General features: G+C 42.4%; 1 protein-coding gene across 1 annotated transcript in view; it reads left to right on the top strand.

The window, feature by feature from the left end:
• The window catches only part of LOC142103534 (olfactory receptor 6N1-like), a 58,720-nt gene extending 44,662 nt beyond the window's left edge, over window positions 1-14,058 (top strand). The window contains exon 3 of the mRNA XM_075187585.1: window positions 13,078-14,058. Within this exon, the coding sequence (XP_075043686.1) occupies window positions 13,078-14,058 (981 nt within the window). The remainder of the gene's footprint in view (window positions 1-13,077) is intronic.
• The last annotated feature ends 469 nt before the right edge of the window (window positions 14,059-14,527 follow it).

Below are 14,527 nucleotides of genomic sequence, written 5' to 3'. Positions count from 1 at the left end.
TTTTGAAAATTAGTACTATAAGTACTACTAATTACAAAGATCCCTAAGTACAATGAATTTCTACCCCCTTAAAATCAGTCGGACAGCTATGACTAGAATTCATAAGGACAGGCAAGACAATCCCCTGACTCCAGACGCCTCACTTGGGTAAAACGGAGAACTGCAGGGGTCAATGACCAAACTCAAGGGGCAGCTTTATATACCGGCACTTCTTTCTGTTGATTTTGGCAGTGACAATCAAATATATGCCCACAGAGTCAGGGGCGTGTAGGACAGACTGCCGAATAAAGCCAGGGAAGTCTTCACTCTGAGGTTCAATATTACAGTCTAAAAATCCAATATTCAACCTCTTTTCATATATTCACAGAGTCACTCAATCATATGCCTAATAACAATTAAAGTACATAGAAAAAAAAATCTGATCACTGAGACTTACGATATCCAAGTTTTGCTCAAACACGGACTGACTCAGGAGGACAGAAAAGCGTTTGTTTTGAGCAAAGATTCTACTCACTGCGATTGCGATTTTGGTTAGTCTGTCATCCGGTGTCCAAAACATCTGCTGTCCGTGCGTGATGAAGATCTGGACATCTCGGTGGAACCTCAAGTAGTGTCAAAGTTAAATTGTCAAGTGACCAGTGAAATTGAGGTTCATACGGTTGGAGAATCAGTGAACACACAGGTGGATGTTATATATATATATATATATATATATATATATATATATAAAGTGTTCAAGTAATATAGGCATATTGATACTGCGCAAGCGTATCGTCCATACAAATTATAAGACCTTGTCTTACTAGGTGACAAAATACAGCTGTCGGCTAAACTGGTTTAAATAGGATATAACTATTATGGTTAAAGCTTTTTATTTCGACATTCTTTTGAACAAATAACAAAAGTTTCAACTCTTTCACAGCCAAATGCTAAGAATATTAAGTTGAAGTGGGCAGCGCCAAGTTTGGGGTGGGATCATATAAGGGTAACTTAGATAAGGAGTTAAAGTAGAAATATAAATGCTATCATTTCAAGTAGTTATGTCATGCTGCTGGTCAGTGGGCAGCTTTGTGTATCAGCGTTGACCCCACTAGAAATAACCAGCAACAAAGTTTGCCTCAAGAAGATACTAAACTATTAATAAGCTTTGTGTGTTTGCTGTCATTGAAATATATGGGCCGAATCTGAGTGTTGTCTGAAATTTTGTTATGGGAATTAAAAGTTATAAAACACACACTCCCAGAAGGTATAGTTATTTTGTTTTTGTTGTATTCATAATAGTGCAATAATTAAGAAAGTCTCAAATGTCCATTGTTTTTGCACATTTCTTCTAATCAACCTCTGGGGAACTGAGCAAACTCCATTAAAAATCACTCTTCGTTTTAAAGAGATTCATGTGAGATGCAGAGATCGTGCGTGAGGCATGTTCCAATTTCTATAGTTCAAAGTTGCGCTCACATTTGATTTTTGTATATCTATTATTGACTTTATGACTTTCTAGTAACAACAGCTAAAGTGTATTGTGCTATGGGAGTTTACCTGAGAAATGTAAGTAGAGAGAAAACAGGGGTTTGTGTGTAAGATGTATGATATAGCAAAGAGCCATGTACACATAGTTGTGATTAGTAACTTAAGATGACAACACACGCAATGATTACATAAATTTTAATCAAATTATCTCTTCACAAATAATATTTAATTGAACAGTTTGTGCACATAGAGAGCAACCCAAAGCTTTTAAATGGGATATATTGATATATGCAACTGAAGTACCTTGACACAGACTCAAACCACTTAACTTAACCCCTCCTACTGATAGTATTTAGTATGACTGATATAGTATATGAAGCCCTGTAGTCTATTTACATTACTTAATATATATCTCCATTTGGATTGTGCCATGATAGAAGATCCCCACTTGATTTTTAAAGAGGAAAACAACAGTTGTTTGTATTAGGGATGAGCGCACTCGGATTTCTGAAATCCGAGCCCACCCGAACGTTGCGGATCCGAGTCGGATCCGAGACAGATCCGGGTATTGGCGCCAAATTCAAAAGTGAAACTGAGGCTCTGACTCATAATCCCGTTGTCGGATCTCGCGATACTCGGATCCTATAAATTCCCCGCTAGTCGCCGCCATCTTCACTCGGGCATTGATCAGGGTAGAGGGAGGGTGTGTTAGGTGGTCCTCTGTGCTGTTTAGTTCTGTGCTGTTTAGTTCTGTGCTGTTTAGTTCTGTGCTGTTTAGTTCTGTGCTGTTTAGTTCTGTGCTGTTTAGTGCTGTGCTGTGCTGTGCTGTTTAGTGCTGTGCTGTGCTGTGCTGTGCTGTGCTGTGTTCTGCAGTATCAGTCCAGTGGTGCTGTGTGCTGTGCTCTGTCCTTCTGAGGTCAGTGGTGCTGCTGGGTCCTGTGCTGTGTCCTGTTCAGTCCAGTGGTGCTGTGTCCTGTGCTCTGTGCTTCTAAGGGCATAGTTATTTCCCCAATATTCCCCTGTGTTTAAAAAAATAAAAAAAAGTTTTTTTAAAAAATACCAAAAACTACTTTAATATTTTTTAATTACCACAAAATTTTCACAACCAATCCTGCAGTATAAGCCCATTGGTACTGCAATATTACCAAGTTCACACATTCAGCAGTAAAAGTCCATTGGTACTGCAATATTACAAAGTTTACACATTCTGCAGTATCAGTCCAGTGGTGCTGTGTCCTGTGCTCTGTCCTGCTGAGTTCCGTAGTGCTGCTGGGTCCTGTGCCGTGTCCTGTTCAGTCCAGTGGTGCTGTGTCCTGTGCTCTGTGCTTCTAAGGGCATAGTTATTTCCCCATTATTCCCAAGTTTTTAAAAAATAAAAAAAAAGTAAAAAAAAATAAAAAATTTAAAAAAAAAAAATATATATAATAATTATAACCAAATTTGCAAAACCAATCCAGCATTATAAGTCCATTGGTACTGCAATATTACCAAGTTCACACATTCTGCAGTATCAGTCCAGTGGTGCTGTGTCCTGTGCTCTGTCCTGCTGAGTTCCGTAGTGCTGCTGGGTCCTGTGCCGTGTCCTGTTCAGTCCAGTGGTGCTGTGTCCTGTGCTCTGTGCTTCTAAGGGCATAGTTATTTCCCCACTATTCCCAAGTTTTTTAAAAATAAGAAAAAAGTAAAAAAAAATAAAAAATTTAAAAAAAAAATAAAAAATAATAATTATAACCAAATTTGCAAAACCAATCCAGCAGTATAAGTCCATTGGTACTGCAATATTACCAAGTTCACACATTCTGCAGTATCTTGTGCTACATATAATGGAGACCAAAAATTTGGAGGATAAAGTAGGGAAAGATCAAGACCCACTTCCTCCTAATGCTGAAGCTGCTGCCACTAGTCATGACATAGACGATGAAATGCCATCAACGTCGTCTTCCAAGCCCGATGCCCAATCTCGTAGTACCGGGCATGTAAAATCCAAAAAGCCCAAGTTAAGAAAAAGTAGCAAAAAGAGAAACTTAAAATCATCTGAGGAGAAACGTAAAGTTGCCAATATGCCATTTACGACACGGAGTGGCAAGGAACGGCTTAGGCCCTGGCCCGTGTTCATGACTAGTGGTTCAGCTTCACCCACGGATCTTAGCCCTCCTCCTCCTCCCCCCCCCTACAAAAAATTGAAGAGAGTTATGCTGTCAGCAACAAAACAGCAAACAACTCTGCCTTCTAAAGAGAAATTATCACAAATCCCAAAGGCGAGTCCAAGGGTGTTGGTGGTTGTCAAGCCTGACCTTCCCATCACTGTACGGGAAGAGGTGGCTCGGGAGGAGGCTATTGATGATGTAGCTGGCGCTGTGGAGGAACTTGATGATGAGGATGGTGATGTGGTTATTGTAAATGAGGCACCAGGGGGGGAAACAGCTGATGTCCATGGGATGAAAAAGCCCATCGTCATGCCTGGTCAGAAGACCAAAAAATGCACCTCTTCGGTCTGGAGTTATTTTTATCCAAATCCAGACAACCAATGTATGGCAATATGTAGCTTATGTAAAGCTCAAATAAGCAGGGGTAAGGATCTTGCCCACCTAGGAACATCCTCCCTTATACGTCACCTGAATAACCTTCATAGTTCAGTGGTTAGTTCAGGAACTGGGGCTAGGACCCTCATCGGTACAGGGACACCTAAATCCCGTGGTCCAGTTGGATACACACCAGCAACACCCTCCTCGTCAACTTCCTCCACAATCTCCATCAGATTCAGTCCTGCAGCCCAAGTCAGCAGCCAGACTGAGTCCTCCTCAATACGGGATTCATCCGAGGAATCCTGCAGCGGTACGCCTACTACTGCCACTGCTGCTGTTGCTGCTGTTAGTCGGTCATCTTCCCAGAGGGGAAGTCGTAAGACCGCTAAGTCTTTCACCAAACAATTGACCGTCCAACAGTCGTTTGCCATGACCACCAAATACGATAGTAGTCACCCTATTGCAAAGCGTATAACTGCGGCTGTAACTGCAATGTTGGTGTTAGACGTGCGCCCGGTGTCCGCCATCAGTGGAGTGGGATTTAGAGGGTTGATGGAGGTATTGTGTCCCCGGTACCAAATCCCCTCGAGATTCCACTTCACTAGGCAGGCGATACCAAAAATGTACAGAGAAGTACGATCAAGTGTCCTCAGTGCTCTTAAAAATGCGGTTGTACCCACTGTCCACTTAACCACGGACATGTGGACAAGTGGTTCTGGGCAAACGAAGGACTATATGACTGTGACAGCCCACTGGGTAGATGCATCCCCTTCCGCAGCAACAGCAACAGCTGCATCAGTAGCAGCATCTACAAAATGGCTGCTCATGCAAAGGCAGGCAACATTGTGCATTACAGGCTTTAATAAGAGGCACAACGCTGACAACATATTAGAGAAAATGAGGGAAATTATCTCCCAGTGGCTTACCCCACTTAGACTCTCATGGGGATTTGTGGTGTCAGACAATGCCAGTAACATTGTGCGGGCATTAAATATGGGCAATTTCCAGCACGTCCCATGTTTTGCCCACACCATTAATTTGGTGGTGCAGCATTACCTCAAGAGTGACAGGGGTGTGCAGGAGATGCTTGCGGTGGCCCGCAAAATTGCTGGACACTTTCGGCATTCAGCCAGTGCCTACCGCAGACTAGAGGCACATCAAAAAAGCTTGAACCTGCCCTGCCATCACCTCAAACAAGAGGTTGTGACGCGCTGGAACTCCACCCTCTATATGCTGCAGAGGATGGAGGAGCAGCAAAAGGCCATTCAGGCCTACACAGCCACCTACGACATAGGCAAAGGAGTGGGGATGCGCCTGAGTCAAGCGCAGTGGAGACTGATTACCGTGTTGTGCAAGGTTCTGCAGCCATTTGAACTTGCCACACGAGAAGTCAGTTCCGACACTGCCAGCTTGAGTCAGGTCATTCCCCTGATCAGGCTGTTGCAGAAGCAGCTGGAGAAAGTGAGGGAGGAGCTGGTAAGCCATTGCGATTACACCAAGCATGTAGCTCTTGTGGATGTAGCCCTTCGTACGCTTTGCCAGGATCCGAGGGTGGTCACTCTTTTAAAGTCAGAGGAATACATTCTGGCCACCGTGCTCGATCCTCGGTTTAAAGCGTATGTTGTGTCTCTGTTTCCGGCGGACACAAGTCTACAGCGGTGCAAAGACCTGCTGGTCAGGAGATTGTCCTCTGAAGAGGACCGTGACATGCCAACAGCTCCACCCTCATTTTCTTCCACATCTATGGCTGCGAGGAAAAAGCTCAGTTTTCCCAAAAGAGGCACTGGCGGGGATGCTGATAACATCTGGTCCGGACTGAAGGACCTGCCAACCATTGCAGACATGTCTACTCTCGCTGCATTGGATGCTGTGACAATAGAAAAAATTGTGGATGATTACTTTGCTGACACCATCCAAGTAGACATGTCAGACAGTCCATATTGTTACTGGCAGGAAAAAAAGGCAGTTTGGAAGCCCCTGTACAAACTGGCTCTATTTTACCTGAGTTGTCCCCCCTCCAGTGTGTACTCGGAAAGAGTTTTTAGTGCAGCGGGGAACCTGGTCAGTGAGCGGCGAAGGAGGTTGCTTCCTCACAACGTTGAAAAAATGATGTTTATAAAAATGAATAATCAATTCCTCAATGAAGTACAGCACTGCCCTCCAGATACTACAGAGGGACCTGTGGTTGTGGAGTCCAGCGGGGACGAATTGATAATGTGTGATGAGGAGGAAGTACACACTGTAGGGGGAGAGGAATCAGAGGTTGAGGATGAGGACGACATCTTGCCTCAGTAGAGCCTGTTTAGTCTGTACAGGGAGAGATGAATAGCTTTTTTGGTGTGGGGGCCCAAACAAACCAATCATTTCAGTCAAAGTTGTTTGGTAGGCCCTGTCGCTGAAATGATTGGTTTGTTAAAGTGTGCATGTCCTATTTCAACAACATACCTCTCAACTGCAGCTCATCCCTCCTCTGCGGGGATAATGTCTCCTGTGCTCTGACACGTCACTCTGTGTACTCTCAGCCTCAGGATCTGACACTACAGCTACCATGCCTCTTGTAGCAGCCCTCACTCCAGGGCCTCTTCCATGTGCAGTGTCCCCCTCTCTCTTGGGTTCACTATAGTGGCATGGAGTTCTCCCCCTCATCCAGGGCACACATTCCTTGCCCTGGCTCAGTCACCACGCTCAGACTTCCAGGCAATGCTGGGGGAGCCTGGGAGCTTCCACCCCAGGTCCCCAGCTACAACTCTCCTCTCCTGTGTCTTCTCTCTCTTTCTGACACTTTAAAGATCGTGCCTTTAAATGAAAAAGTCAGTCTTCATTGCACGACTATGTGCAAGTGCAACAGGGACATTTTTTTGGGTTTACAAAGTCAAACAATAACACTTCGACCCTGTCTGTCTGGGGTCTCTCAATGACGAATTGTCTGTAGCATGTTTGGAGGAGGTATTGTGGCCCCGGTACCAAATTGTGTACCGGGGCCACCACACTACGCAGTCAAGATACTTGTTTGGTGGAATTCAGACCAGTTGAGGGTTTTATTATTATATTGTGTGGACCACTCTATCTATACCACACTACAACTCTATACCACTCTATTTCCTACTTTAATTCTATTTAATTCTATTTCCTACTTTAATTCTATTACTAATTAATTACCATAAAGAGGAACAAAAAAAAACAATTTTACCAAAAGTATAATATGACTTAGACTTACAAACACTACACTTTAAAGATCGTGCCTTTAAATGAAAAAGTCAGTCTTCATTGCACGACTATGTGCAACAGGGACATTTTTTTGGGTTTACAAAGTCAAACAATAACACTTCGACCCTGTCTGTCTGGGGTCTCTCAATGACGAATTGTCTGTAGCATGTTTGGAGGAGGTATTGTGGCCCCGGTATCAAATTGGGTACCGGGGCCACCCCACTATGCAGTCCAGATACTTGTTTGGTGGAATTCCGACACGTGGAGGGTTTTTTAATTATATTGTGGCCTCGGTACCAAATTGTGTACCGGGGCCACCACACTACGCAGTCAAGATAGATAGATGCGTATTGCGTATCATAGATAAAGTACATTCAGTGGTGTGGGGCAAATTGAAAAATATTCCAAATGCACTGACATTATCAAAAACAAGAGGTTGTCACACGCTAAAACTCCAACATGTATATGATGGAGAGGATGGAGGAGCAGCCGTATGTGTAGTGTAATGCAGATCTGTTGAAGGTTTTTTATATATTTTATTGTGGTGCCCAGTGCCCACTCCTCTAGGCAGTCCAGATACATTTATTGGTGCGAATCATAAAAGTTCAGGGTTTTTAATATATATTGTGGTGACCCACTCCTCTACGCAGTCCAGGTACATTTATTCTTGCGATTCATAAAAGTTCAGGGTTTTTGAGATATCTTGTGGTGACCCACTCCTATACGCAGTCCAGGTACATTTATTGGTGCGATTCATAAAAGTTCAGGGTTTTTAATAGATATTGTGGTGACCCACTCCTCTACGCAGTCCAGGTACATTTATTGGTGCGAATCATAAAAGTTCAGGGTTTTTAATATATCTTGTGGTGACCCACTCCTCTACGCAGTCCAGGTACATTTATTGGTGCGAATCATAAAAGTTCAGGGTTTTTAAGATATTGTGGTGACCCACTCCTCTACGCAGTCCAGGTACAATTATTGGTGCGAATCATAAAAGTTCAGGGTTTTTAAGATATTGTGGTGACCCACTCCTCTACGCAGTCCAGGTACAATTATTGGTGCGAATCATAAAAGTTCAGGGTTTTTAAGATATTGTGGTGACCCACTCCTCTACGCAGTCCAGGTACAATTATTGGTGCGAATCATAAAAGTTCAGGGTTTTTAAGATATTGTGGTGACCCACTCCTCTACGCAGTCCAGGTACAATTATTGGTGCGAATCATAAAAGTTCAGGGTTTTTAATATATTGTGGTGACCCACTCCTCTACGCAGTCCAGGTACAATTATTGGTGCGAATCATAAAAGTTCAGGGTTTTTAAGATATTGTGGTGACCCACTCCTCTACGCAGTCCAGGTACAATTATTGGTGCGAATCATAAAAGTTCAGGGTTTTTAATATATTGTGGTGACCCACTCCTCTACGCAGTCCAGGTACAATTATTGGTGCGAATCATAAAAGTTCAGGGTTTTTAATATATTGTGGTGACCCACTCCTCTACGCAGTCCAGGTACAATTATTGGTGCGAATCATAAAAGTTCAGGGTTTTTAAGATATTGTGGTGACCCACTCCTCTACGCAGTCCAGGTACAATTATTGGTGCGAATCATAAAAGTTCAGGGTTTTTAAGATATTGTGGTGACCCACTCCTCTACGCAGTCCAGGTACAATTATTGGTGCGAATCATAAAAGTTCAGGGTTTTTAAGATATTGTGGTGACCCACTCCTCTACGCAGTCCAGGTACAATTATTGGTGCGAATCATAAAAGTTCAGGGTTTTTAAGATATTGTGGTGACCCACTCCTCTACGCAGTCCAGGTACAATTATTGGTGCGAATCATAAAAGTTCAGGGTTTTTTAAGATATTGTGGTGACCCACTCCTCTACGCAGTCCAGGTACAATTATTGGTGCGAATCATAAAAGTTCAGGGTTTTTAAGATATTGTGGTGACCCACTCCTCTACGCAGTCCAGGTACAATTATTGGTGCGAATCATAAAAGTTCAGGGTTTTTAAGATATTGTGGTGACCCACTCCTCTACGCAGTCCAGGTACAATTATTGGTGCGAATCATAAAAGTTCAGGGTTTTTAAGATATTGTGGTGACCCACTCCTCTACGCAGTCCAGGTACAATTATTGGTGCGAATCATAAAAGTTCAGGGTTTTTAAGATATTGTGGAATTGCTAAAATCGCATAACTTGGCTCTTTTTTGGTTCCTACATTATTTATTAACCTCAATAACATTAATTTCCAGTCATTTCCAGTCAATTTTTGTTAAGAGAAACAGTAGGAATTTTTTTCAATCACCGGCGGAGTAGCAGCATAAGGTCAGACGCATGCGCACAACCATCCACTGGAAGACCGAGACTTGCGCCCGGCAGCAGGACGCTCGAGCATCCCCACGGTAACCAGCCTCACACAGATGGGAGGCATCACGGTATACGGAAGACCACTGCAGCTTTTTTTAGCCTGCTTAACCAAGGGTAAGTCCCACTACCAGCCTCCATTACTGTTTTTTTCTAATGGACATATCTGCCTTACTTCTCAAATAAGGACCTATTTCAAGACTGTTTATTACCCTAGAGAAATGGCCACACTGCCAATCACTTGAATCAGTGGACTATGACTTGATAGCCCTAGAAGCAGTGCTCTACTTGCCTAACATCCAATTACAGGGTTATTGTATTTGTGGCCACTTCTGCCCTGAACATTGTCACTATTTACATATCTCTGCATATATAATCTACCGATTTCAGCACCATTACAGTGCTTGCATGTAACATTCTTTATTTCTGCTTTATATGTGGAATTGACTATAAGACACTTGTATACAATTATTTTAATTAAATTGTATAGTCACTTTATAGAGTTGCAACTCTTTTACCTATTGTTAACTACAATACATTTTTATTTCCTATGCCGCCTTTGTCTATGCGCCCAGGGATTACTACTGTTTCACTTTCATTGAGGGTTGAGCTAGCCTTCATTTCCCCTTTTCCCCCTTTCCCTGATCCCAAGAGGCTGCATACCATCAACACTATATCATAGGGAGCGCTGAACTAACACTCTACCTCAATTTTTGTTAAGTGACAAGAACACTGCTACCCCTCCTGTTTCTGTGTGAGCAATGGCACTGAGCAATGGCACTGGATACTGGAGAGTGACAAGAACACTGCTATCCCTGTTTCTGTGTGAGCAATTGTTCTGGATCTGCTGGGGAGGGAAGTACTTCTGGAATCCAAAACCTGCAAGATCCTATGAGGCAGAGTTGCCGCTTTGCCTCGATTCAGATCTGAGGAAGCAGGAAAGTACCGAGCCGGCTCAGCGTGGTGCTCAGATGTGCACAGTTCGGGGGGGGGTTCAGTTTTTGGAAAACAGAGCCAGCGCATCTCTAATTCTAATATTGCTCATATATAGAACTAACCAGGTATGTGATGACCTGGTATGCTGGTATTTTGCATGTATGGATCTAGATATCTGACAAGGCACATAAATGTGTGGAGCGAGATGACAGCATTTGTGTGGGACCAGATGTTTGCCCCATTTCATGAGAAGGGGGTCGAAGGTAGCTAGGTATATGTTGGTTGACATATGCTGTGGTCCACATGTACGTCATGTGACCCTCATTTATGAGTCACACATGCTGCTATCTTATGAAATCACAAGACAGACAGGAGAAGCCAAGTTGTCAGACTCATCCAGAACCTCAGACAACCATTAATCTTCACAACATCAGGTAAGTGAATCTTTGGGGGCCAAAAAGTTGTTTCACTGGGACCTGAACTACTTCTAGTTTGTGGAAGCATCTGTTACAAGCAGAGAGTAAATGTACAGATTGATGTACACAGGGTGGACACTTCAAGTACATGTCATAAATGAGGATCATAATTTCATAAATGTTTAATAAAAACAGCTATGCTATCTCTCCTAACTGTAGTGATTTCAGCAGGACAATCCAGATTCGTGGAGCTCAAAAGGGGTAGGTCTTGTGGTAAAATGCGTGGGTTTTAGTACCAAAGTGTACAGGTTTTCATGGATCAAGACAGGGTTTGGGTAGATTGGGGTGTGGTTTATTTTACATGTTTGTAAATTAGGAGGTATGCTATACTGTATTCCTGATACAAAATAATGTGGTCTACACATCGCCAAAAAAAGAAACAAGCAGATAAATTTGGGCTGGCCCACTCAAGAGGATGGAATGTAAGCTAAAGGCTATCTATTAGAAACACACACATCGATCTTATATAGATACTGTCATGAGCAGCGGCGGCCGCAGGCACTGCCGCGACTCACTGCCCCTGGTTCTCGACCGTCGCTATGACGACCGGGACTTCACATCCGGTTTCACGGTTCCGACCATTGCCAGGGCAACGGCCGGACGCCAAAACCACTGCTATCCCGCCCCGGCCACTCAGTTCAGCCGGGCATGCGCAATACAGCCTGTGGGCTAATTAGGGCTTTAATGTAATTAGCTGTGCCCTGTGTGTTGTTGCAGGGCAATAGCCTGATTGGTTGGCTCCAGTGTAAAAGGCAGGGAGGGCTTAGCCTCCCTGCCTGTATAGCGTTCTGTCCCAGTACTGCTGCCTGCTCCTGTGCTATTGTGTGGTGTTTAACCTTACATTGATTACCTGTGTATGACCATTGCCTGTCCCTGGATTCTGAACCTGGCCTGTGACCCCGACTTATTGCCTATCCCTGGATTTTGAACCTGGCCTGTGACCCCGACTTATTGCCTATCCCTGGATTTTGAACCTTGCCTGTGACCCCGACCTATTCCCTGTACCCGGATTCTGAACTGTTGCCGGTGACCTTGCTGGTACCTAACATCTCTTCCGGTGCTCCGTCCAGTCCGCAGATCTCTGGCCTGCCTCCCCTCTATGGCTATCTCCTGTACCTGTGCGCAGCCGTGTGAGTATAAACTTATACTACCTTGAGTTTAAGTCCTGGGGCATCTGAGTACCTGTGAGCAATACCAGTCTCTACGGGAAAGGCGGCTGCTATAGGTGAAGACCTCTGCTACTAGTTCTATAAGTTTATGCTGCACGGATTGCCGTAACAGATACTCTGCATTATAAAAAGGAATGCTAGTTTATTCACTTCATTGCATCTTAAGATATAGATTTGCGTCATCAGGTGGGTGGAGCATTTGGATCTAGACCCACCAATCTCAGCAAACTGAGTAGGGGAGGTATAATGATACAATTCATGTCATTATGTCCAAAACAAAACAACTCGGGTGGTTGGGACTTGATGATGCAATTTACAGCTTGCCCCCTGCCTTGCTGCAGGTAAGCTCTCTCAGGAGTCCTGAGAATCCTGGACATTACGAGATTCTAGGCAACTATGAATAAAATGTTTTTTAGAAAAACTCCATCAAAAATAGGAATATAATGTGCGCACCATAACCATGACCTAAAACATGTATGCAATAAGGATGTGACTACATATAACAAATAAAAAGAAAATTATACTTCAAAGTTGTGATATTTTTATTGCACTTTGTATTAAAAACAAACAATATTATTGGCATATAATGCAATTAATGTTAAGCTGGACAACTCTCAATGTAGACGTCTTATTGTATCCCTCTTTACTATGTTTTGCTCTATATATTTCTTACCTCAACATTATCTCCTTTAAATTTCTAGGAATTTTATTTAATATTACATTGGATTTGTGCAGCTTCAAATTGTTTGAGAGTGTTTTTAATTATATAAGAATTGTAAAAAGTAACAACAATTTTGGGTAAATTTAAGGTACTGCTAATGAAAGACATGAAGAACATGTGCACACAACAGTTTACAGATTAGTTTACAGAAATTGCTTTTGACATGTAAAATGAAATCAGCACACGTTTTACAATTCCATCTTGTCTTCAGTATGCACAGGTGAAGACATTGTATACACATAATATTGATTCCACCAATCTCACAACAAGCTTTGTTAAGGAGTTCATCATCATTGGGTTCTCAAGTCTCCAGGGATTCCACATTTCATTATTCTGCATTTTTCTTTCCATCTATCTTTTCACAATCACGGGTAATGGCATCATATTCCTCCTTGTCATGCTGGATCAAAAGCTACACACACCAATGTATGTCTTTGTCAGCAACCTATCCTTCTTGGACATGAGTTCTGCAACTGTGACCATCCCCAAGATGCTCAGCAAGTTCTCAATGAATATTGATACCATTTCCTATATGGGCTGCTTCCTTCAGATGTACTTCTTTGTGTCTTTGCAGGCTGTTGAATGTTTTCTTCTGTCTGTAATGGCCTATGATCGTTATCTAGCTATCTGTTCTCCTCTTCATTACCATAACATCATGTCCAGACAGTTATACATTCTCCTGACTATGGTGTCATGGATATTGGGATTTTCATCAACAATTGCAATGGTAGTATTAGCTCATAAATTGCCTTTTTGTGGCCCAAATATCATTCACCATTATTACTGTGATCACCCACCTTTACTTCAGTTGGCTTGTGCAGATACCTCGCTCAATGTAATTGTTGGTTCCTCGCTTAGTGCTATTATTCTTCTAATCTGCTTCACTCTAATTGTAGTATCATATGTTAAAATAATCAAATCTGTTCTTCAAATAGTTTCATCAGAAGGACGCAGGAAAACATTTTCCACTTGTGCCTCTCATTTTTCAGTGGTGAACATGTATTTTCTACCTTTGATCTTTATGTACATTAGACCAACACCCTCCTACTCATCTGATATAGACTCACTGGTGGCAATGTTTTATACAGTATTAACCCCCATGCTGAACCCAGTTGTGTACAGTCTGAGAAATAAAGATATAAAGCATTCTTTCAGAAAACAAATACATTGTATGTGGGATATCCAGAAATGATCAATTCAAGTAAACACAAGTTTTCCACCCACAGGGGTTAAATAATGAGATGAAAATATTCAGATGGAAAGTGGACTTTAGCCATTAAAGCAAAGCAATGTTGTAACAAATATTTGTTGCTTTTAAGTTTCATAGTGTTAAATGTGATTTTTTGTTAAGGCCTTTGTTCAGCCATTTATTGTAACTTGCATAGAAATATTATTTGCTAAAAGAGATTATTCATTTTTCTGCTGATTTGCAGTTTTACAAGATGTAAGCCTTGAGGTTAAGCTGACATAGAGAACACCTTCATGTTCAGCTCGTAGTGTGGGAGCTGTTAATGTTTTACATTGCATACATGAGATGAACCTCCAGCTCCCCTTGAGATAAGAATAATAGGCTCATCTGTCCTTTGTCGAAGTCAGCAAATTGGATAAAGTCATCTCAATTAATATCAAGCAAACTTGATTGTCTTTGTCTGAAATTATGC

This window comes from Mixophyes fleayi, chromosome 1 (assembly GCF_038048845.1).
Source record: "Mixophyes fleayi isolate aMixFle1 chromosome 1, aMixFle1.hap1, whole genome shotgun sequence".
NCBI lineage: Eukaryota > Metazoa > Chordata > Amphibia > Anura > Limnodynastidae > Mixophyes > Mixophyes fleayi.
Note: the sequence above shows the minus strand (reverse complement) of the source record. Positions and strands in the feature narration are given on the sequence as shown.